Below are 23,801 nucleotides of genomic sequence, written 5' to 3'. Positions count from 1 at the left end.
TAAATCTGACTTAAACAATTAGATTATCTGGTTTTATGTCAGAAATGTAATCCCAAATTCTAAATTTAACTTTATAGTAATCAAATTTAATTACTCCTACAACATTGTTATTGTATAGAACTGCTCCAGCATAAGTGAGAATGTCCGAAGGTACATTTGAGCCATATATAAGAGTTGCAGAAATATCTTCGTTTATGTTAATTTGTTCTATTTATTTTGGGTCATTAAATGTAACTAAGAGAGGAGGAAGATCTATCTCGGTGAAAACAAGTAAAGAGCTATACTATGTATTTCTAGAGCCTTTCGATCCTTAAAGAGTGAAACTGAGGGTTTAATAAGGGTTGAAAGTACCACCATCGATTGTAATATTCTAAGTATTTTATGGTACATAAACTATCTTTTTATAAGTGTAACATTAGTCATCCCCATTTTATGCTTACAACGATTTGCATTGCCAACTTAGTTGTATTCCTTGTGGAGAGTTAGGATCTTGAATTTCGTAATCTCGTGCGAACCCAATAAGAGTAAGATTGTTTTTATAATCAACAAGCATATTAGCTCCATTTTAGATCAGAATCTAAAGTTTTGATAGCGCATAAGGAATAGATAAAGTATTTGTATTGCTAATAGATGCATCGCTACTAGTTTACACAATAACCTAAAAAATATTAAATAGTTAATAATTAATTAATGATATAATAAAACTAAATTCTACCTTAATATCTAAATTTGTACCAACAGGTATAAGATAAGGCTGTATATATAATTATATTTATTGATCATCGAATTAAGTTAAACTTTTGTTAATAGAAGGCAGAGCTGACGAAGTGATTTAGATATCAAATAAATCTTTAAAAAATTTAATTCCTTACTAATCACATTATTAGCTAGTAAAGAAATATGTGATTTACAAGTCCATATACCTATTAATTTAATAAAATAAATAAATAAGATAAAAAATTAATTTAACACAAAAAGTTAAAAAAAAAATCGTAAATATTTATTCGCTCAAAAATTATTTTTTAAAAATGAGTTATTTGAAGTAATTAAATGAAATAGAATTAAATTAATTTATCAATTTTATTCAAATTTTTATTTTAAATAAAAAAATGATTTTATTGTTAAAATATTTAAAATTATCTTTTATTTACCTAAATATTGGAGGATATTTATTTTACACCTGACTTATAATAATTTGTTTTTTTAATTAATTGTTGGTCGTAAAAGACAAATTGTTGCTTTAATAGACTTTCAGAGTGTAGGTTAGCTAAATTGTTATGCTTGTATTTATGGGAAGAGTGTATTTTGGGATTAACAAAGTTAAACTTTGAAGTATATTTGCGCTATTTATAATACCATTTAAATTCTACAAAGTTTCTTAATTAAAAGCTTATGAATTAGATAATTTCCATTATAAACTTAAGAAACCTCTTCCTGCATCATTTTGTGGTTTTTAAATTTAGAATTAGATGTCATCACAAGAATTTACTATTTAATTATATAGAACATTCACTTAAGGAGTAACTGGTTCTTAAACATAAGAAATCAAATAAATCGTATCAATTTTTGAACTAAATCCTTAGAATTAAAGTACCTAAGCAGCGGTAGTTATACTTATAACTTAGTTAACCATCAAATTAGCATCCTAACCTATTTTTAAGAATTTGTTACATTAATATTAAATTGTTTTTTTAATTAAATATACTTAATGTCACGATGATTTATGAAGAGCTGATAGAGCATGTACTAGACCCTAGTAGATTTAGCGTAACAGAGTCAAATATTTAATTACAATTAAGTCCAGCTATAGGGACTAAATTAATACCGAATTCTAGAGTTAATCTTGGATTTGAGTTTGAAAAACTAGCCTAAACAACAGCTATATTATTATAGCTACAATAATAAAAGTTGAGATTTCTACTATCTATTTATAGTCCAGGTTAAGGCTAAGGCTCGCATAAACCATTACTATTAAGCTACATTCCAGGATAACAATCTTAACACTTGTTAATCTAAGATGGAGAACAAGATCTACAAGTACTAGGGCAATTAAAACAGCTGTTGTAAATAGTCTAAATACATTTTTTACAAGTATTATTGATTAGCTAATAATTATTTGGGCATATTTAAAGACATTAAAATTATGACTAATTTTGATAATCTATAACGGCGTAGTAATTATTTATACAGGATTTGCAGCTTGTAATTAAGCTACCACCACAAGTTTAGCAAGGAAGAGTACAAGGAGTACATTGATTATTCTTGATAAAACCCTAACATTAGCAAATGAATGAATCACTCAAAGTGAATCCTGATAAACAAGTGTCACATTTATTTGCTTAGGAGCATTTGCTGCAATATTACATACAATTTTAGCATTAACCTTTTGTATCAATATACTGGTTAGATTAGCTACACGATGGATAACACATATTTTAGCCGTTAACGAAAGCGTAGGTAAAACCATTAGCACAAGTTATACAAGTATTCCCATCAGCGCATTAATTGCAATTAGAAATGCAGGGTAAGCAAGATTATTTAGAAGATTAATCTTATTAAATGTATTAGCTTTAAGCGCATTATAATACGCATTTTCCATTTTTAAGATTGTAGCCACTTTAGCAATCTTGGCAATTCCTTTAAGGACAAGAACCCTTGCAGCCAATTGGACACTATTAAATAATATAAAACAAAATCATTAAATCTAAAAACGAAAGACTTAATCATATATTCCAATTTATAATTAAATAACTTTGTGGTTATTAAAATGGCTAAAAAATAAAACTAAATTGTTCAAAATTACAATAAAAATAACTTAATTTTATTTTAAAAAATACAAAAATTAACTTATAAAGTTCTGAATAAAATCATAAGCTGAAACTTTTTTAGCATTTATGTTAAAAAAAATGAGTAAAAGTAAAAATAGTTTGGAAAGTAAAACAAATAACTAAAATTTACTTCATAGTAAAAGAGAACCTACAAATTTGATATTTAAGTTAAAAGATAGCTACTGCTTTAAGCAAAGGTACTAAAACTAATCGAAGTTGAACTAAATTTAACTGGTTTGTAAGTCAAATCCATATTTTCAAATAAACTCATTTTGAATAACCCACACTAATCCTTTTATGCTGAGGAAAAATCTTAAGATTTATAAAGCTAAGTGTATTAGTCATCTTTTTTCCAAGCTGAATAAATTAAAAACCAATAAGGTATTTAGTTGCTATATAAATCAAAGCTTATATATATATTTTATATATACTAAGCATTGTTATCTCTATCAATCTCTAAGTTTATTCCATTAAATTTTTGATAGTTTGATTAAATAAGATTCGCACATGTAGGTTATCTAATATTAGAATATACAATGTCGTAATTGTTCTATTAATCATTTGACCTTAAAGTAAATGCATTTTTATTTTAAACGTAATTAGAATCGAACGTTGTAGATGAACTCATTATGCACTCGTAGCCTTAGTTTTATTTAAATTTTGATGGTTATGTTTATAATTTTTAGAAATTCAAATTTACCTAAAGGTTAAGTACTTGGTTAAATTTATGAGAGAAGGAATGAGCAATCCTATGCTTAGACTATTCTTAAAGCGAGCAAAATACCTATTAATAATTATATTAAATTTTTAATTGAATGTGTTAAATAAAAAGAAAGATAATCCTTACAAAATATTAACATTTTGGTAAAAAATGTTGATAAGCTCAATGAAAACTAATTACTGGTCTTAACTAATTTAATCTTTTAGCTTTTTAAAACAAAATGAAGTACTTTTCAGAGAATTCTTTTGTAGAAATGCTAAATTTCAATTAATTTCTTTTTGATTAGTTTTGTTTATTGATTTTAAATAGGTCTTTATCTCGCTATTTATCAGATAAAGTAGTATGAATGTAACTAATCTTGATTTACAATTTTTTCAAAGGAAATATCAATTTTTTTTATATTTAATTTAAACCATTAAAAAAACAGTCAGTATTTAAATATAAAATTTATCTCTCAAAATTATAATTAATTAATGAATATCTTTTTCGATTTGTATTGTTTATTGATTTAAATAGCTCTTTACCACAAATTTTTAAAATAAAGTAATATTAATATAACTAACCTTGGTTTACAATTAATTTAAAGGAAACATCAATTTTTTTATAATTTATTTCTTTTAATTTACTCTTAAATAGGCTAAAGATAGTTTGAGTAAATATTTCATACCAATTATTAAAAAAAGAGTCAGTATTAAAGTATAAAATTTATCACTCAAAATCATAATTGATTTCTTTTTGATTTGTTTTGTTTATTGATTTGAAACCTGATTAATTCATTATTTATTTATTTTTACTATTTATAGCGCTTCCATTTCCATGATTTAAATTCTAGCGAACTCTGAGAAACAAGGATTTAATTTATGCAAAAGATATTAATTAATTTTAATAAATAATAATTTTTTTAATTTAGCCTTTAAAGTCTTCTCTTATTATTTTATAAATTAAGTTTAAAATTTATTATTAATTTTTCTATTGTTATAATAGTTTTTTTATTTATTAAATTTTTTTAAAAATTATTGAATTGAAAGTGAAATCCATTAAAAATCTAAAAATTTCCTTAAAGATTTGTGTACTTACTACCTCGGCATTCGGCTCGTCGCTCTTATCGAGGGATTACGGTATTTGTAAAAAAAGTAGAAATACAATAAAAATTAATATTTTTTAAAATATTTTAGTTGGAAAAACAAATGTATCTTTAAATATAAATATCTTAATTTTAATTTTATAACTCACTTATTTATATTCATAAAAATAATAAGATTAATATTAAATATTTGTAAAAAGTTAATAAAGATTATTTTATTAAATCAAATTATGAATCTCTTTAAAATAAATGAATATTTAATTACAAAGATTTTTGAGTAATAAATAATAGATAAATAACAAAACAAAATAACCTTCACAATTTTTTATTAAAATTAAAATTAATATAATATTTCTAAATAAAAACATTATCTTTAAATACTTTATTTAATTTTACTATTGTATTTAAATTCATTAAAATAATAAAATCTTTCTAAAAAGTTTATTTAATTTCATTTCAAAAAATAATTTTATAAGATATTTATTTTAATTTTAAATAAAATCAAATGACAAAATTATTTAAAAATAAATAAATTAAAAAAATAACAAAACAAAATAAATAACCTTCACAAATGAAGATAGAAGATTAATAAAAATATATTTATCTTTAAATATAAATACTTTAATTTTAGTATTGCATTTAAATTCATTAAAATAATAATACTTTATGAAAATTTAATAAAATAAAAAAAATAATTTATAAAGAAATTTATTTTGGTTTTATAAATGATAAATTATTTTAATATAAATCAATAAATAAAAAAATAATTAAAAGATTTTTAAGTAAGAAGAGAAAAATAGTAATAAAAATAACCTCCACAAATTTATTTAGATAGGATATTAAAATTAAATATTTAATAAAAATAAATATTTTATATGTAAAAATTTATCATTAAATGTAAATGCTTTAATTTTAGTATTGCATTTAAACTCATTAAAATAATAAGATAAAAAAAATAAAAATACTTTATAAAAAAAATTAAATAAAATTAAAAAAATAATTTAAAAATAAATTTATTATGGTTTTATAAACGATAAATAAATTATTTTAAAATAAATAAATAATTAAATAGATTTTTAAGTAAGAATAGAAAAAAAATAAAAAAATATCCTTCATAATTCTAAATAGAAGATTAAAATGAAATATTTAATAAAAATAAATATTTTATATGTAAAAATTTATCTTTAAATATAATTACTTTTATTTTATTTATTATTAGATTTAAATTCATTAAAATAATAAATAAATAATATTAATAGAATTAAATAAAAATAATTTGTAAAAATAAAATAAAATAAATAGGAAATTTATTTTGCTTTTATTGTTTTAAAATAAATAAATAGATTTTTAAGTAATAATAGAAAAATAATAAAAAAAATAATCTTAATAATTTTATATAAAAGATTAAAATGAATGAAATATTTAATAAAAATGAAAATAAATTTATGTTTAAATATAAATACTTTAATTCTATTTAGTATTAGATTTAAATTCATTAAAATAATAAATAAATAAGATTAATAGAATTAAATAAAAATACTTTGTAAAATAAAATAAATAATTTATAAGGAAATTTACTTTAATTTTATTATTTTAAAATAAATAAATAATTAAATAGATTTTTAAGTAAGAATAGATAAATAATAAAAAAAAAATAAAATAAATAATTTATAAGGAAATTTATTTTGGTTTTATTATTTTAAAATAAATAAATAATTAAATAGATTTTTAAGTAAGAATAGAAAAATAATAAAAAAAAAATAAAATAAATAATTTATAAGGAAATTTATTTTGGTTTTATTATTTTAAAATAAATAAATAATTAAATAGATTTTTAAGTAAGAATAGAAAAATAATAAAAAAAAAATAAAATAAATAATTTATAAGGAAATTTATTTTGGTTTTATTATTTTAAAATAAATAAATAAAAAATAGATTTTTAAGTAAGAATAGAAAAATAATAAAAAAAAAATAAAATAAATAATTTATAAGGAAATTTATTTTGGTTTTATTATTTTAAAATAAATAAATAATTAAATAGATTTTTAAGTAAGAATAGAAAAATAATAAAAAAAAAATAAAATAAATAATTTATAAGGAAATTTATTTTGGTTTTATTATTTTAAAATAAATAAATAAAAAATAGATTTTTAAGTAAGAATAGAAAAATAATAAAAAAAATAATCTTAATAATTTTAGATAGAAGATAAAAATGAATGAAATATTTAATAAAAATGAAATTAAATTTATGTTTAAATATAAATACTTTAATTTTATTTAGTATTGGATTTAAATTCATTAAAATAATAAATAAATAAATAAGATTAATAGAATAAAATAAAAATACTTTATAAAAATTAAATAGAATTAAAAAATAATTTTTTAAGAAATTTATTTAGATTTTATAAAATAAAATGATAATTTATTTAAAAATAAAAAAATAATTACAAATAAATATTTAAGAATAGAAAAATAATAAATAGTCTTAATAAATATTTATATAAAAGACTTAATTAGTTATTTCTACCAGTGGTAAATAATGAATAATGACTAAAATATTTAGATATATTGATGATGATTGATTGATTGTTCATTCTTAGGGTTATTTTTTTCTAGGAGTTTCTGTAATTAATAGAATGAAAATTAATCTAAACGGATTGATCCAATTTTATTAACAATTTGCATTTACTTCAATTTTCAAACAAATTTATTAATTAAGTAGAAAAAATTAAAGATATTTTAAATAATTAATTAGAATGTTGTCAAAGTTAGCACATAATTTGCTCTAAAGCAAGCATAAATTATGCAAATCTGTTTTAAAATCTGGCAGTCAAAGTCTTACGTATTTGGCTAGCTACAATTACTTGAAGAACCAAAAGTAGGATTATGAGAAGAACAACTATTTTATGAGTTAGATGAAAAATAGTCTTATTAAGGAGAATGAATTCGATTTTAAATTTAAGCAAGAAAAGAATATCATAATAGCCTTTGTCAAGAGAAAGCATTTTCCAGGTAATTCAGCAGAGAATAAAAATGAAAGACAACAATAAAAGTTACCTGAAAGTAACCGCAAAAGAGACAACAAGAAGCTTTAAGAAAACTTAATAGCACTTCACTCAAGTGATTATAATTCTAATTAGGTTTATAAAATAAACTGCTTGATGTTTATAGCATATATGCTTAAAATGAACATAAAGATTGAATAAGGCTATCACATTCACCACTTTTATTAGAGTTCATTCTTAGAAAACGATTAGTACAAATCAATAGTGAGAACTTTGATGGATTTGACTGAAAATGATTTATCTGACTTAATTTAGTACAGTATTTAATGTCTTCTGCAAGAATAGATTCTAAAAATGTAGGCCAACTAAAAACTTGACATTGTGATTAACATCATTTAAGTAGGTTTACAGCAGAAGTTTGCTTTGTTTATAAAATAGATCATTCTCAGCATACCAGACAGCGAATTTAAGTTAATTAAACCATGGAGAGCAGTTTATACCATAAAAGAATTCCCTAAACTTCTTCAACATTTATCATTTAGAGATATGGATTATATAAATGAGTAGATATCAGATATCTTAAAAGAAAAAATACAGAATATAGGTTCATATTTTATATTGGACATGGCTGAGTCAATCAATAAATTGAGCTAGCACAGTCCAAAGAGTCATATCCCATTTAAGTCATTTACAGTTGCTCTTTAAAAGCGCGTTTTAGAATTGATCAACGAAGAAGAAAGCAAACAAACCAATGAATCCTAAGACAATTTAGTTAAGAAACCAAAATTTATCTTACAAATGATTTAAGTAATTAATTATAGATTTAAATACATTTATTTATTTAAAATTTATTATAATATAGAAGAATCTTTTTTCTTATTTTTAAAGCTGAATTTTTTTTGTAAATAAATTATTTAGGTTATTAAGCATCACTAAGAGGATTTGAATTTAGAATTAGTTGAAAAATTAGAAACCAATTTGGCTCAAGTTGTACCTTACAATAATCCATTTAAGGCTCATCTTCTATTTTTCAACAGCATTGCAGTTTTAAATTTTGGAGAGAAATTGCTTTAAAATATTTGCAATAACATCAAAGATAAATCTTCTGAATATTATTAAGAAGCATTCAATTACAACATAAAATTCTAAATAAAAGTAAAAATTTATTATATTTATTTTGATAAAGGAATTAATTTACTTTGTTTTATTTGATAAAATTTATTTAATAAATATAAAATTTTATTAAGAGATTTCTAATTTGTATTTATTAAAATAGCTTATGTACAACGAGCAGTTGCTGTACATTTAAAAACAAACATAAAATTTGTGGAGTAAATAATATTTATACTAATAAGATATTTAAGATATTGAGCTTTTCAAAGAAACTGAGTTATTTTAGAGTTTTAATGAAATTATTTCTTAAAAATTAAATACTGTTGAAGATCTCAACAGTCTTGATATTTAAACTCAACTTTTAATGAGAAGACTCTACGGAATTTTGTATAAATCAAATGAAAAACTTTGCTAATTAGTAGAAACTAATGTCTAATAAAATTAAAAGCTATTGTAAATTGAAATTAAAAATTTTTTTATTTGATATTTATTAAAAAAAAAAATAGTTTAAAAAGTGATACAAATGCTAGCTCAAATGAGTTCAACTCAGACTTAATGATGTATATGAATTAGAAAGAAATTGAATACGAAGTAGAAAAGTTTATTGGATACAGAAACTGCGATATATTTATTCCCTCACTTAATCTTATCATTGAACTAGATGGAAAATACCATTTACAAGAAGCAAAACTAGCTAAGGATTAATTTAGAAACATTTGCTACCTTAAACAAGGATATAAAATGCTAGAAATTAATATTAAAAATTGGGAAATTTTCAGACTAGAAGGAAAAATTGATTAAATTTTAGATTAAAAATTAAACGAATTCAAAGAAAATCCCAATTTAGTTTTATCACATATTTGAAGCAACTAACTCGCTGCTTGCTCACTCTTTCAACTCATTCTCTAAATTAATAAATCTTTTACTTATATTTAATATACTTTCAACGTATCATTTATCTTCTTTATAAACCAAAAGTTTTATAGCTAGCTAGTTAGCATAGTTAATTTAATTATCAAATTTTTTGTTTGTTTTTTCAATCTTTTTTTCAAACTAATTCAAATTCATTTATAAAAAATTTTCATTTCGCATATTCATTTTTTAAATTTATTTCTATTTTATTTGTTGTGTAATTATCAATTTTTTAGAACAAAATTTTTATTTATTTTGCTTTTTATCTAAAATTAAATTTATCAAACAAATATAGAAATATTTATATAAAAAACAGCTATTTTTATTTTTTAAATTTTTTCACCAAATTAAAAAATTCTAAATAAAATAAATAAATTTTATAAACCAAAAGTTTTATAGCTAGCTAGTTTGCATAGTTAATTTAATTATCAACTTTTTTGTTTGTTTTTTCAATCTTTTTTTCAAACTAATTCAAATTCATTTATAAAAAATTTTCATTTCGCATATTCATTTTTTAAATTTATTTCTATTTTATTTGTTGTGTAATTATCAATTTTTTAGAACAAAATTTTTATTTATTTTGCTTTTTATCTAAAATTAAATTTATCAAACAAATATAGAAATATTTATATAAAAAACAGCTATTTTTATTTTTTAAATTTTTTCACCAAATTAAAAAATTCTAAATAAAATAAATAAATTTTATAAACCAAAAGTTTTATAGCTAGCTAGTTTGCATAGTTAATTTAATTATCAACTTTTTTGTTTGTTTTTTCAATCTTTTTTTCAAACTAATTCAAATTCATTTATAAAAAATTTTCATTTCGCATATTCATTTTTTAAATTTATTTCTATTTTATTTGTTGCCTAATTATAAATTTTTTAGAACAAATTTTTTATTTATTTTGCTTTTTATCTAATTTTAAATTTATCAAACAAATATAGAAATATTTATATAAAAAACAGCTATTTTTATTTTTTAAATTTTTTCACCAAATTAAAAAATTCTAAATAAAATAAATAAATAACAATTTCAGTCAATTAACAATTTATGGCCACCTTGTATTACGGTTTTTGGTGTTTATTCATTCATTCATTCATTTATTTATAATTTGTGTTTGAATAAACTATTTTATTAAGCATAAATAATACAATAAATTAAGGTTTTTGCTTTTAAGGAACTAATAATAATAAAATTTTATTGTTTATATTTATTTTCTAATACAAATTTAATTGTTTAATTTATTTCTAATTTAAAAAAAAATTTGGAATTAAATCTAAGGTAAATAAAAATTTTAATTAATAATTAATTTTGATATAATAATATTAAATTGAAAGATGTAAAGCCAGTAATAAAAATAAATAATACCAGTTCTTAAATAAATCGATACTTCCATTTTTTTGACTATTACTATTTTTTTATTGATTCAAAAGCATTTTGTTGAGATTCTTTCAATTTTATGTTAATTTTTGTGATAGTTATAGTAGTGCTTCTTACTGCTACAGGTGTTATTAATACTTTTATAAAACATCTTATCGCTATTATTAATTAGATTTTAATCTTTATAATTGAGATATGCTTTGATAAAAATCAAAAAAAAGTGGAAATCTAAAAAAGTTCAAATCTTAAGATTCATAGATGGAATCCTAAAAAATGCTAATGTGAACAATATGCAATATTAAAATAATAAAAAGATAATAAGTATATTTATACTGGATAGATGCAGATATTTTGAATAAAATGAAGGATGTTTGTTCATTTTTTCGATACCTATCTAAATGTAAAATAATATTAATAATAAAATATTTTTTATTTATTTATTTTATTTTTAATTTAAAGATACTCTCTCTATTTTATTTAAAAAATAATTATTTATATAAATTTGGAGATGCTGTATTTTATTTAGAACTACAAAGAAAAATAATAGAAAATAGATAAGAAAGTGAAAAAAAATGATAGATAATTAATCTAATTAATTAGGAATTAAAAATAGTATTTTAAGAAATAAAAAAAATTGAATTAATTAAAAGAAAATACTCAATATATTTATATATTTTATGTATTTTAAATATTGATTAATAAATTTTTTTCTTACTTTTTAATTTTTTTTATTATTTATAAAAACTAACTAAGTATAATTTGGAAATATTTTGAGATTAGAGATTTGTGATTTGAAATTTTTTGAGATTTGCACTTTATTGTGATTTTTATACATAAATCTCATAATTAATATGCCATGAATCAAAAATTACTTATCTCAACAAAATCTTATCATCATTTAAATTTATTTTATTGATATTATTATGTCATGATTCAAAAAAGAAATTGTTTAAATCCTTCTGAATGATTGAGAATTGTCTGCAGATAAAAATGGTATTATTGTTTATTTGCTAATCTAAAGATTTTAATTTGGAATTTTCTTTTTAATAGTCTTTCAACTCAGACCATTCCTTTCAAAATCAAAAGATTTCCATTTTAAATAATTTAACAATTCCTGAATAAAATAAGTAAAATAATTTTGATAAATCTTAATCTTCCGTTTTATGAAAATTAATACATTTCTTCATTTGTCTTTCTGTGTAATTTATTTTAAAATACTTATAAATATTAATCATAATACAGACAGGAAACTGTTTTCAGAGTAAGTATCTAATCAATGAAATTTGTTAAAATGTTGATAAAAAAAATAAACAAAAAATGAATTTAAAAATAATTATGAATATAATGATAGATTTCACAATTTATTTATATATAAATTAATTAATATTAATTAAATAAAATAAGAAAAGGAAAAACAACATAAAATTAATTAACATTAAATTTATATTTTATTATTTAATTGTTATAAAATAAAATTAAAATTATTTATTTTAAATTAAATAATAAATAAATATATTAATATAAAATAACATAAAATTTAAAAATTAATTAATTTATTTTTTAATTAATATTAACATGTAGCTTCTCAGCTTCAGAAAAAATTTGCTACAAATAGCAATACTTTTTCTTCTTTAATTTATATCTTAATCTTCTTCTTTTTCTTGATATTTTTTATATATAGAAAATAAATATTTTATTCAAAAATTTATAATTATTAACAAAATATTAAATTATTTAAGTATGACTTTACCTTTCATTTTTATTTTTTAAATACAGATTCAAAAATAGAAAAAATAAAAAAACCTTAATTTAATTGTGATATGTAGTGCATTTCACGGGTATCTATATTGATAAGCGGGTAGTAATATGTTTGTTCATCTCTGATTTGAATATAAAAAACACTTTAAGTATTAGTATTTTTAATATAAAAAAATCTAAAGTATATTATCATCTTGCTTAAGAAATTATTTTAAAGTTTTTATAATTATAAAATTTATTTTTATTTTCGCTGATATTTTTATTGTATTTCAAGTTTTTATAAATGTTTAATATAAACTTTACAATTTAAATTAAATCGATTTTTAATTATTTTTAAAATATTAAATTAATAGCAAATAAATTTGATAAATATTATAATATAAAATTAAATATGTCAATCTTATATTTTATATTGTTCAAATTTATTTATTTTTTCTTCAATAAATACTCTTTATAAAAAATTATTTCACAAATTTTTAATAATTTTAAATAACATATTAATTAGTTAGCATAAAAGTTAAATATTTATTTTAATATATTCATTAAATCTATAGTTTTTATAATTAATAAAGCTTATTAGAAATTTAGTTTAAATCTAAAAATGCTTTTTCATTCAAATTGTTTCCCTTTCTATTTTTATAATTTAAATTAAAAAATCTTAAATAAAATATAATATTTATATAAAAAAAGCCTACCTCACATATAAATTGAAAAAAGTGATATTTTGACACTTTTCTAAGCTCATTGCAATATGTTTTGCTCCTTCTGCACCAATGTTGTTGTACCTTCAAAAATATTATTAAAATATGTTTTTTTGTTTGTTTGAATTTGTTTTGAAAATCATAATAAAATAAATTGAAAATTAAAATAAGTAAGTAGCTGGATGAGTATGTATGTAAGTAATTAATTAATTAAATAATTAAATAAAAAAAAAGAAGATATTTGAATGAAGAAATGAGTGATTGAATGAATTGATTCATTCATAATCAAAAGCATCTTTTGCTTAACAAATTAACCACTTATTTACTTCTTTACTTCCTTTCATATTTTACAACTTCAACTAACAAACTTAATCAAATAAATATTTAACAAAATTACCATAGATTGAGATTCAAAGAAGTGATATTTTGACACTTTTCTAAGCTCATTCCAATATGTTTTGCTCCTTCTGCACCAATTTCAAAAAATTATATGTGCGAGTATTTCCATTTCCATTTCCATGCACCAATTTCATTTCCCCTTCAAAAATATTATTAAAATATGTTTTTTTGTTTGTTTGAATTTGTTTTGAAAATCATAATAAAATAAATTGAAAATTAAAATAAGTAAGTAGCTGGATGAGTATGTATGTAAGTAATTAATTAATTAAATAATTAAATAAAAAAAAAGAAGATATTTGAATGAAGAAATGAGTGATTGAATGAATTGATTCATTCATAATCAAAAGCATCTTTTGCTTAACAAATTAACCACTTATTTACTTCTTTACTTCCTTTCATATTTTACAACTTCAACTAACAAACTTAATCAAATAAATATTTAACAAAATTACCTAAGATTGAGATTCAAAGAAGTGATATTTTGACACTTTTCTAAGCTCATTGCAATATGTTTTGCTCCTTCTGCACCAATGTTGTTATCCCTTCAAAAATATTATTAAAATATGTTTTTTTGTTTGTTTTAATTTGTTTTGAAAATCATAATAAAATAAATTGAAAATTAAAATAAATAAGTAGCTGGATGAGTATGTATGTAAGTAATTAATTAATTAAATAATTAAATAAAAAAAAAGAAGATATTTGAATGAAGAAATGAGTGATTGAATGAATTGATTCATTCATAATCAAAAGCATCTTTTGCTTAACAAATTAACCACTTATTTACTTCTTTACTTCCTTTCATATTTTACAACTTCAACTAACAAACTTAATCAAATAAATATTTAACAAAATTACCATAGATTGAGATTCAAAGAAGTGATATTTTGACACTTTTCTAAGCTCATTGCAATATGTTTTGCTCCTTCTGCACCAATTTGATTTCCCCTTCAAAAATATTATTAAAATATGTTTTTTTGTTTGTTTGAATTTGTTTTGAAAATCATAATAAAATAAATTGAAAATTAAAATAAATAAGTAGCTGGATGAGTATGTATGTAAGTAATTAATTAATTAAATAATTAAATAAAAAAAAAGAAGATATTTGAATGAAGAAATGAGTGATTGAATGAATTGATTCATTCATAATCAAAAGCATCTTTTGCTTAACAAATTAACCACTTATTTACTTCTTTACTTCCTTTCATATTTTACAACTTCAACTAACAAACTTAATCAAATAAATATTTAACAAAATTACTCAAGATTGAGATTCAAAGAAGTGATATTTTGACACTTTTCTAAGCTCATTGCAATATGTTTTGCTCCTTCTGCACCAATGTTGTTATCCCTTCAAAAATATTATTAAAATATGTTTTTTTGTTTGTTTGAATTTGATTAGAAATTTTTATCAAATTATCAAAAATTAATAGCAATTATAACTAAATTACAATATAAATAGTTAAAAAACAATTTTAAAGTTTTTTTTTAATTTAATTATAATTTATATAATACAAAATGCTTAAAAATAAGTCGTACACTAATTTTAAGGCAAGTATAATCAACTTTCATAAATATATTAATTTAAAAAATTAAATAAATAATACAAAGTTATAAAAATTACTTTATACTAATTTAAGCAATTTCATGATCATTTATTAAAGAAATCTAATCGAATTATTTAATAAAAATAAATAAATAAACTTATTTTTGTTAAATAATAGCACTAAATTAGAAATATTGAAAAATAAAAATTCTAAAATAATTTGAAAAACATAAAATGATTATTATTTTACTTATTTTATCTCTTTAGAAAAATAATTTTATTTGAAATCATCTAAAATTTATGATAAATCTTTTCTTTTGTATTTATCATAAACTAATGAGTACATAATTGCTTTCTAATAAATTTTAGTTTTTCTATTAATTAAATCTAATTAGCCATTATAAGGTTCAAAAGCTTCCGCAAAATATTTTCCAATTTTTAAACTTTCAAAATGATATAAAGGTTATAATTTTTAAAAGTTATCTAACAAAGATAAAGATATTCCTAGACTAAATACATCACTCTAAAGTAATTTAAATTAAATTTCATTCAAATCTAATCAAATTTTAATCTAATTTATTTACTTCAATTGTTGATTACTTTTAGTATATTTACTCAGGTGCCCAATAACCAAATGTTCCACACTTATAACAAAATAATAAATATTTACTTAAAATTTATTTTATTTTTTACCCCATCACAATTAGGTGCAAAATATTCTTTTACAGTCCAATCTCCTGTATTAAAGAAATGATCGTAATCTAAATCTTAATCTAATCTTAAATAATCAGCTTCATCAAAGTCACCTAAGAATAAAAATAAAAGAAAAATAAAACTCAAATATAATAATAAAATTATTTTTATTATTGATAAAATCTAATTAAAATGTATAAAAATAAAATTTAGTCAAAAAATGTTTAAATAACATTAAATTAATTTAATGTGATTAGAATAAAATATTGAGAAATTAACAACATGAAGAGAATAATTACTTAATTTGATTGCTGGGATAGAGCTATTGCTTTCTTAAACTAAAAAATTTTAAGGCTTAATATCTCTGTGGATGATATTATGTTTATGCATGTAATTAACAGAATCCATCATTTAAATAGCAATTTCTTCTTTAACTTCTTAAGATAATTGCTAACCATTTTACTTTTTTTCTAAGTAAGCTTTAAGGTCACCTATTCAATAAATAAATAATAAATATATTCTAATTTAACAAAAATTAAGAATAAAATATATAATAGGAAAAGTGTAGTCTTGACAGATTTTTTAAGAACCAATTTTTATAAATTTTTTATCAACTTGATTAAAAAAAATTTATAAAAATTTGTACTTAAAAAATCTGTCTAAACTACACTTTTCCTATTATATTAAAATAAAAAGTAATGGTTTACAATCACACTTTTCTAACTCATAGACTACGAAATCCTCCTTTTTAGCAACATCAAGATAAAATGAATTGTATAATTTTACAATTAAAGGCATTTGACAGCATTTAAGAATGCTAATTTCTTTTATTATACGAGATTTTGATTGAACCTTTTATATTTTCAGTACACAATCTCTTTTATCTTTCAAATTATATGCACCTATAATAACTCCTTTCCCTCCTTGGTTGATCAGATTAAAGCTCTTACTATAGTTTGTATTGTTAAATAGTAATAGCATTGCTTTTTTCAATTCATCTTCTGTAAAAATTCTATATTTTATCATGCTTTAGTAGTCATTTAGCAAGCTCTAAATTTAAACCTAATTTTTAAAAAACAATTAAAAATATAATCCATAAATTTATAAAATGCTTTTTACCTTATAAATCTAAGATTATGACATGGCTTAAATAGAATTTTAGCTTTAATTGATCTAGCTTACCTTGTGCATGATTTAGGACTTTTATTAAAAATAAAATTTAAATCTTAGATAACTTAATAACTGATTAATAATTTGTTGAAATTTTATATTCTTAACAAATAATAATTTATTTTAGTATTAAAATAATTTTTTAAAGCCGATTGATAAATAAATAAATATATTCTATTATATTTTAATTAATACCTTTTAAAAATGATAAATCTATTTTATTTAAGGATTTTAATTAGATTTTAAAAAAATTCTGCAATTAAATTTTGAACCAAATATTTTTTGAGAAATAAATTAATTACTTTCCACATAGATTCTTAAATTTTTTAACTTACATTAAGACCTTATTCCTACTGAGGATTACTGTTTAGTATTTCATGTACTTTCTTCCCTAATTATGGCTGATAAATTAAAATTAATTTTTAAATTATTTTCAATATTTTTTTAAACTACAATCAAAATTTATTTAAATGAAAAAGAAAAATATAAATTTTAATTAAATATTTATTTTATTGTTTTTTAAGCTATAAAATGATATATATAGCACATTTCAAAGTTAAAAGAAGTTAAATTAAAAGTTAATAAAACTGTTTTAAAACTTTTAATTAGAAGATTAATTTAAATGAGTTATTTATCAACAAAGTTTAAAATGTCTCAAATCTTAAAACATATCTTTTTTTAATTTATAAGTGGTCAGACAATATTAATTATTACCATTATGATGATAGAACTCAATTCAATACTTTGATATTACGGATCTTTCCATATAAGCCATTCAAGAAACATTTATGCAGATTAACGTTCTTTAATGTTAGGATTCAAGAAAGTTTAAGCAATTTAGAAAATGTTAGATTTTCTGTCAAGTGATTAATTTGGGAATATTTAACCGTTTCTTAGAACGTACCTTTCATCATCTGTAGTCTTCAAGAAGTCAAACTTTTGAATGTTATCTAGTTCTAATAGAACTATCCCAACTTAGAATAGGTCACTCTTTAAAATGATTTATTTAATGTTTATTAAAATAACAAAAAGTTTACTTCTCTTCTCCAAATGTCTAACTATGATTCTGGAGGCATATATTCCCTAGTTCCTTTCTAATTTTTATATAATTCTTTTAGGTTATAAAAAAACTAAAAGAATTAATTTACCTATTTAGTGTGGATCTTTGATTGGCTTGGAGATATGAAAGATGCAAAACCTAAATCACCTAAAAAATATTATTTTTTTTTATAGATTTATTATTGATTTCTTAAAATTAAAAGTTATTTGTATGTGTAGAGATTATAATAATCAAGCTTTCATTTTAAAATATATTTTAATGAAATTTAAAACTAATATTTGTTATCTTAACAAATATAATCATAAAATTTTAAGACATAAAATTATTGATTTGCTTATACTACATCTAAAATTAAGAAAAAATATTATTTTTTAATAAAATTTCTAAATTGTTATTATTTTTTTCTTTAAAAAGTTATTGATAAAGTTTATTTTTAAATTTTAATCAAAAATGAAAATATTAATTTAAAGTTATTAACCTTATTTAATTTTTAATTAAAATCAAAAAAATCTAAAATTATTCAAAATTTCTAAGATTTATTTTGAAATTTTGTCTTGAGAGTAGAGTATTTCTATTTTATTTAGAAATATGTAAATTTAAATAAAAATATTTACAAATCTTGATAATCGGATTGTTTTAGTTATCAAACTAAAGAAGGATGTTGTTTGGTTTGATATCTCGATGTAGGAACGATTTCTAATGGAGGAAGGATATTCCATCAAGAATTTGGATAGTTAGGATTTCTTTCATTTTCTTATCAGGATATTGATTCTTTTCTCTACAATATCTAAAGTAGTCTGCTAAATTTGCTATTTAAATTTAAAATAAATGTAAAAAATATGATCATTTATAAATATTTATATTTTTAAAATAGGAATATTTTAGAAAAAATCATAAATTTTGCTCCTTTTTATAAATATTTAACAAAAAATTAATGCCTATTTTAATACTTTTTGTATTTTTATTTGGAAATTGCCATTTTTATAAAAAGTTTTCTTATTTTTATCTTTTTCTTGTTAAATAAAAACATGTAAAGATATCTACTTTATTAAATGGTTATATTTCTTTTGTTTATTGGTTATGTTTATTATTTATTTATTTTTCATTTTGTTAATTTATAATTGTATAATCTATATTTTTAATTTAATAATATTTTGGATTCATTAATTTATTTGAAATTAATTTAATTATTCAATAATTTATTATAAAATTAATAATTTTTTAGTTTAATATTCAATTTGTTTTGTATAATATGATTAATAATGAATAAAGATTATATTTGCCATAAATTTATTTATTGTTAATAATTGCGCTTATCAATATTAATAAAATATAAAGGGGTAATAAAAAATGTAAATCAATATAGTATTAAGAAATATCTCTTGTATTCAGATGTATGATGACAATATTAATAGTTTTGTTTGATAAGAAAAAGATATGAAATCTAAAAATAGTTAGTAAATTAATTCATAAAAAATCAATGAAGATTTTCATCACAAAAATTAGTAAGAAAAAATTCATCAAAATGAATGAAATAATGAATGATCCATAATACAATTTTTGTAAAATTAATGAAATTTAAGGAAGTAAATAAAATATATGTTAAAAGCAATGAAGGATGCAAATTTTATGTAAAAATGAATGAATCACCATATTAAATTTTCTTCTTATATTTGAATGAAATTCATTCATGCTATATGATAACTAAAGAGATGAAATAAATAAATGAGTTTGGGATATTCATTTATTTTATTAATCAATTGATTTAATAAAAATATCTTTAATTATCAAAGTCATTCAATATATTAATTAGTTGACTTGAAAAACAAGAAAAAGTAAAACATCTTTCCTATCTATTTTCATTCATTGTTCATTAATTTGATTATTATTATGATTTTATCTTAATGCTCAATAATCAAAATTATCAATAATGTCTTCATTTAACTTCCAAATATTTGAGTGTGGGCATTAAAACTAAGCTAAACACTCTAAACCCTTTAAATTGACAAGCTTAAAATGGCGTTTATTATCAAAAAGTTGAAATTTAATCATACGTTTAAACTGATTGATATTATTCATAGTAATCTGTTTTTTGATCTACTTTTTTGTTAAAATTTAAATATAAAATGGTTTAATAATCTTTACTCTTGCAAAATTCGAGTTCTAAGACTAAGAAGGACTTCAATTTTTCATTTTGATTTTTAGGTTTTTCAGCTATTTACTCTTCATCATCTGAATCTTAAATAATGATTTCTTCTTCATAGACATAGAATTGATTGTAAACATCAACAAGATATGGACAATGCTTAATCTTCTTAAGTAAATCGTACTCTTTCAAAGCAGACTCTTCCTCGTTAGATTCATTTTAGTTGCATAGTACAATTTTTAGTGCAACTTATTTTTGAGAATTCTTGTTAATAGCTTTAATTACTAAAGCGAATGATCCATTTCCCAAATATTCAAAATCATTGTAATGTTTCTGCTATTTTCTAAGCTGTTAGAAGAACATAAAGATTCTTTGATTATCGATGCTGCAGCCCTAGGTTTTTTTTGCTATTTCCTTGATTCTTTGTTACATATTCATTGTAAGATTTGTTGTTTGGTGACTGTTGACTTTTACTTGTTTGCTTATTAGCTAGTGGTTTTTTGCTGAACTTTAATAGTTTTTGATAATAGTTATTACCTTTTCTTAATTAATATTATAGATATTTCAAAAAAATCCACTGTATTTCAACTCAAATATTCTACTAACTTTGACACCTTCCTTGTTTATCTCATTTATTAAAATCTGCAAATAGTAGTCAAGCTCATTATTTTTCCTATTAGTAAATTAAATCAGCTTGCCATATCTTAAACCTTTCTAATAATTAAATACAAAGAAAATTAAGTAAGTAAATAAAAAAAGTTCTTTATTATATATCCAAATCAAAAGTAATTAAATTCAATATGGTATTCGTTTATAGCCAGCAGATAGCTTAATAGTAGTAAATATTTTAAGAAAAATTCTAGGTAATTTAAAAAACATTATAATTTATGAAAAATACATTTATTCTAATGAGAAAAAACTAAAGTATTAAATTACAAACAATTCTATTTAGCCACAAATAATTGTGGAAATACAATGAAGAAAAAATGGCGGAAATGCAATAAGTTGCTATTTTAAATAAAAATATAATTTAATTATAAAAATATGGGCATTATTCATAATATTTTTTAACTCTAAAATATTTATTTGATTTTAAAATATTTAAAAAATTAATTTATTTTATTTTATTAAAATTAAACTGATTATATTTATCACCTCCCATTTATTTTGTTTGGTTAATATATTAAGATCTAAAAATGTTGTTTTATTACTCATTACATTATAATTTATAAATTGATTAGATGAAAATTAAGAAATATTTTACATTTTATATACTTAAAAATATTTGATTCTTTGAATATTTTTCTCTCTGGAAAATTATTTAAAATATATTTAAATAAAAAAATGGCGTCAAATATGAACCTTTTTAAAAATGTATTTTGATGATAAGTTTATGGTTGTGGGAAATTTACATAATTTAAATTCTTTAAAAGTTTTTATAAAGAATCATACTATGCTTGCTTTTTGTTGTTTATAATTATAATAGGTTAGAGTATGTATATCACTATAAATTAACAAAATGAAAGTATCATCATAAAATAGTGGAATTGTAATAATTTATATTTATTATAAATTTATTAATATAATTGATCAGATTTCATAAAAAATTCGTAAATTAAAAAGGCAAGATTTCATTAATAAACTAAATATATCTTCATTTAATTAAATACAAATACTGTTGAATACTATTAATTAAGATCTTCAATTTTAAATCAGAAAAACTAAAAATAGTGTTTTGATTTCAATTTATCATCTTTTACCAGTATCGCAAGCATATATTTCCTAAATTTAAGATTTTTTATAATAACTAATGTCTGAATTATAATTAATTTTAAATAATTTTCAAATATTCAATAAATCTGAAGACCTGGCTTTTATAAAATATAAGTTTATTATTAATTTTATTTTATATTATTAACATCCATCCAGATTTGAATCATTTAAAAATGTAAAATAATCTTAAAAGTTAATTTTTTTTTAAACACAAAAAGCATCACTTATAAAAAATACGGATTTTTTGTATAATAAATAAATTTTTAATAGAATAAACTTTTAAAAATGTATTATTTAATACTTCTTTCTACTCTTGTTACCTTAATATAAAATAGAACTAATTGATAAAATAAATCATTTAACTAAAGAAGTATTTTTAATTTTCGAAGATAAATTAGATAAATGAACAAATTTTCCATAAATTAATTTTAAAACTAGTAGAGGATGAGGACAATCTATTATTTTTGTCTTTTTGGTATTCTGATAGCCATATTACCTTGGTTATCTGTGGATTCATAATTTTTCTTTTAAGTTTTATAAATGAGTTAGCTAAGGTAACCTCTAATGTCTGCCTTCCACTCATATTCTAATTTACTTCCTATTTTTTAAATTCAAAATTTTAGAAATGTTTTTATTTATATTAATAATATTCGATTATAAATATATTATTTTAATAAATTCTTTATATATTTTGTTTTAATCCATATAAAATTTTTTATTTCCATAAGCAATTTAGTGTTATTAATTGGGTAATTGATTGATCTTTATTCACATAAAAATGATGATTTACATTATTTTCGCATTTAAAAGTTTTCAGACTTTTTAAAAAATAAAAAATACAATAAAATGAATTATCAATCAATCTATTTTATAATATCATCAAATTTAGGATAAAAATGTTATTATATTTATCAATAGAGAACTTAACATCCGGGATATTTTGTCACAGATATAGATATGGAAAATCGTACTAATTTCACAATAAAAAAATTAAATATTTTTTATCTCAATTATCCATATAATCACACTCATCTAATCAGACTTTCCAAATTGAAAATAATTTTTAAAAAATCATATTATATATACCATATATCCCATTATTTTTTATTGGAACTTTTCTACTTTTCTACTTTTCTACTTTTTTACAATTTTTCAAAAATTTTAAGGTTTTTGGAATAAAATTTTGATCTGACGCCGTGCACTTCATTTCCTATTTTTTCATAATCAAAAGCATCTTTTGCTTAACAAATTAATCACTTATTTACTTCTTTACGGCCTTACATATTTTACAACTTCAACTAACAAACTTAATCAAATAAATATTTAACAAAATTACGATATATTGAGATTCAAAGAAGTGATATTTTGACACTTTTCTAAGCTCATTCCAATATGTTTTGCTCCTTCTGCACCAATGTTATTGTAGCTTTAAAAATTTTATTAAAATATGTTTTTTTGTTTGTTTGTTTCTTTGAATTTGTTTTGAAAATCATAATAAAATTGAAAATTAAAAT

At 19.5% G+C, this 23,801-nt stretch overlaps 4 protein-coding genes across 4 annotated transcripts in view; 1 reads left to right on the top strand and 3 right to left on the bottom strand. All coding sequences in view use genetic code 6, as the record gives it.

Moving 5' to 3' along the window:
- The window catches only part of TTHERM_00937730 (REJ domain protein), a gene marked incomplete at both ends in the record, with an annotated part of 8,480 nt that extends 4,792 nt beyond the window's left edge, over window positions 1-3,688 (bottom strand). The window contains 9 exons of the mRNA XM_001020444.3: window positions 1-658; window positions 716-754; window positions 912-923; window positions 1,152-1,343; window positions 1,514-1,650; window positions 1,706-2,672; window positions 2,959-3,470; window positions 3,529-3,612; window positions 3,676-3,688. The exon at window positions 1-658 is cut by the window's left edge and continues 458 nt beyond it. Coding sequence (XP_001020444.3) covers window positions 1-658; window positions 716-754; window positions 912-923; window positions 1,152-1,343; window positions 1,514-1,650; window positions 1,706-2,672; window positions 2,959-3,470; window positions 3,529-3,612; window positions 3,676-3,688 — 2,614 coding nt within the window. The remainder of the gene's footprint in view (window positions 659-715; window positions 755-911; window positions 924-1,151; window positions 1,344-1,513; window positions 1,651-1,705; window positions 2,673-2,958; window positions 3,471-3,528; window positions 3,613-3,675) is intronic.
- Window positions 3,689-7,389: 3,701 nt separating this feature from the next.
- Window positions 7,390-9,615, top strand: TTHERM_00937710 (hypothetical protein; the record flags this gene model as incomplete). Its single annotated transcript, XM_001020442.2, has 4 exons — window positions 7,390-8,445; window positions 8,557-8,793; window positions 8,915-9,204; window positions 9,258-9,615. 4 exons carry the CDS (start codon window positions 7,390-7,392, stop codon window positions 9,613-9,615), a joined length of 1,941 nt encoding a protein of 646 aa, XP_001020442.2.
- Window positions 9,616-10,760: 1,145 nt separating this feature from the next.
- Window positions 10,761-11,423, bottom strand: TTHERM_000937673 (hypothetical protein; the record flags this gene model as incomplete). The annotated part of the gene is made up of 3 exons (XM_012798685.1): window positions 10,761-10,790; window positions 11,033-11,202; window positions 11,378-11,423. The coding sequence occupies 3 exons, from the start codon at window positions 11,421-11,423 to the stop codon at window positions 10,761-10,763; spliced, it is 246 nt and encodes an 81-aa protein (XP_012654139.1).
- Window positions 11,424-13,341: 1,918 nt separating this feature from the next.
- Window positions 13,342-21,044, bottom strand: TTHERM_000937671 (kinase domain protein; the record flags this gene model as incomplete). Its single annotated transcript, XM_012798684.1, has 19 exons — window positions 20,514-21,044; window positions 18,983-19,177; window positions 18,457-18,515; window positions 18,346-18,402; window positions 18,023-18,298; window positions 17,611-17,709; window positions 17,258-17,338; window positions 16,846-17,200; window positions 16,438-16,629; window positions 16,139-16,251; window positions 16,030-16,089; window positions 15,696-15,968; window positions 15,524-15,567; window positions 15,161-15,250; window positions 14,758-14,847; window positions 14,355-14,444; window positions 13,901-14,041; window positions 13,498-13,587; window positions 13,342-13,432 (listed from the first exon to the last, which is right to left on the bottom strand). The coding sequence occupies exons 1-19, from the start codon at window positions 20,950-20,952 to the stop codon at window positions 13,342-13,344; spliced, it is 2,835 nt and encodes a 944-aa protein (XP_012654138.1). The 5' UTR covers window positions 20,953-21,044.
- Window positions 21,045-23,801: the final 2,757 nt, after the last annotated feature.

Source organism: Tetrahymena thermophila (genome assembly GCF_000189635.1).
Source record: "Tetrahymena thermophila SB210 genomic scaffold scf_8254570, whole genome shotgun sequence".
Taxonomy (NCBI): domain Eukaryota; phylum Ciliophora; class Oligohymenophorea; order Hymenostomatida; family Tetrahymenidae; genus Tetrahymena; species Tetrahymena thermophila.
Note: the sequence above shows the minus strand (reverse complement) of the source record. Positions and strands in the feature narration are given on the sequence as shown.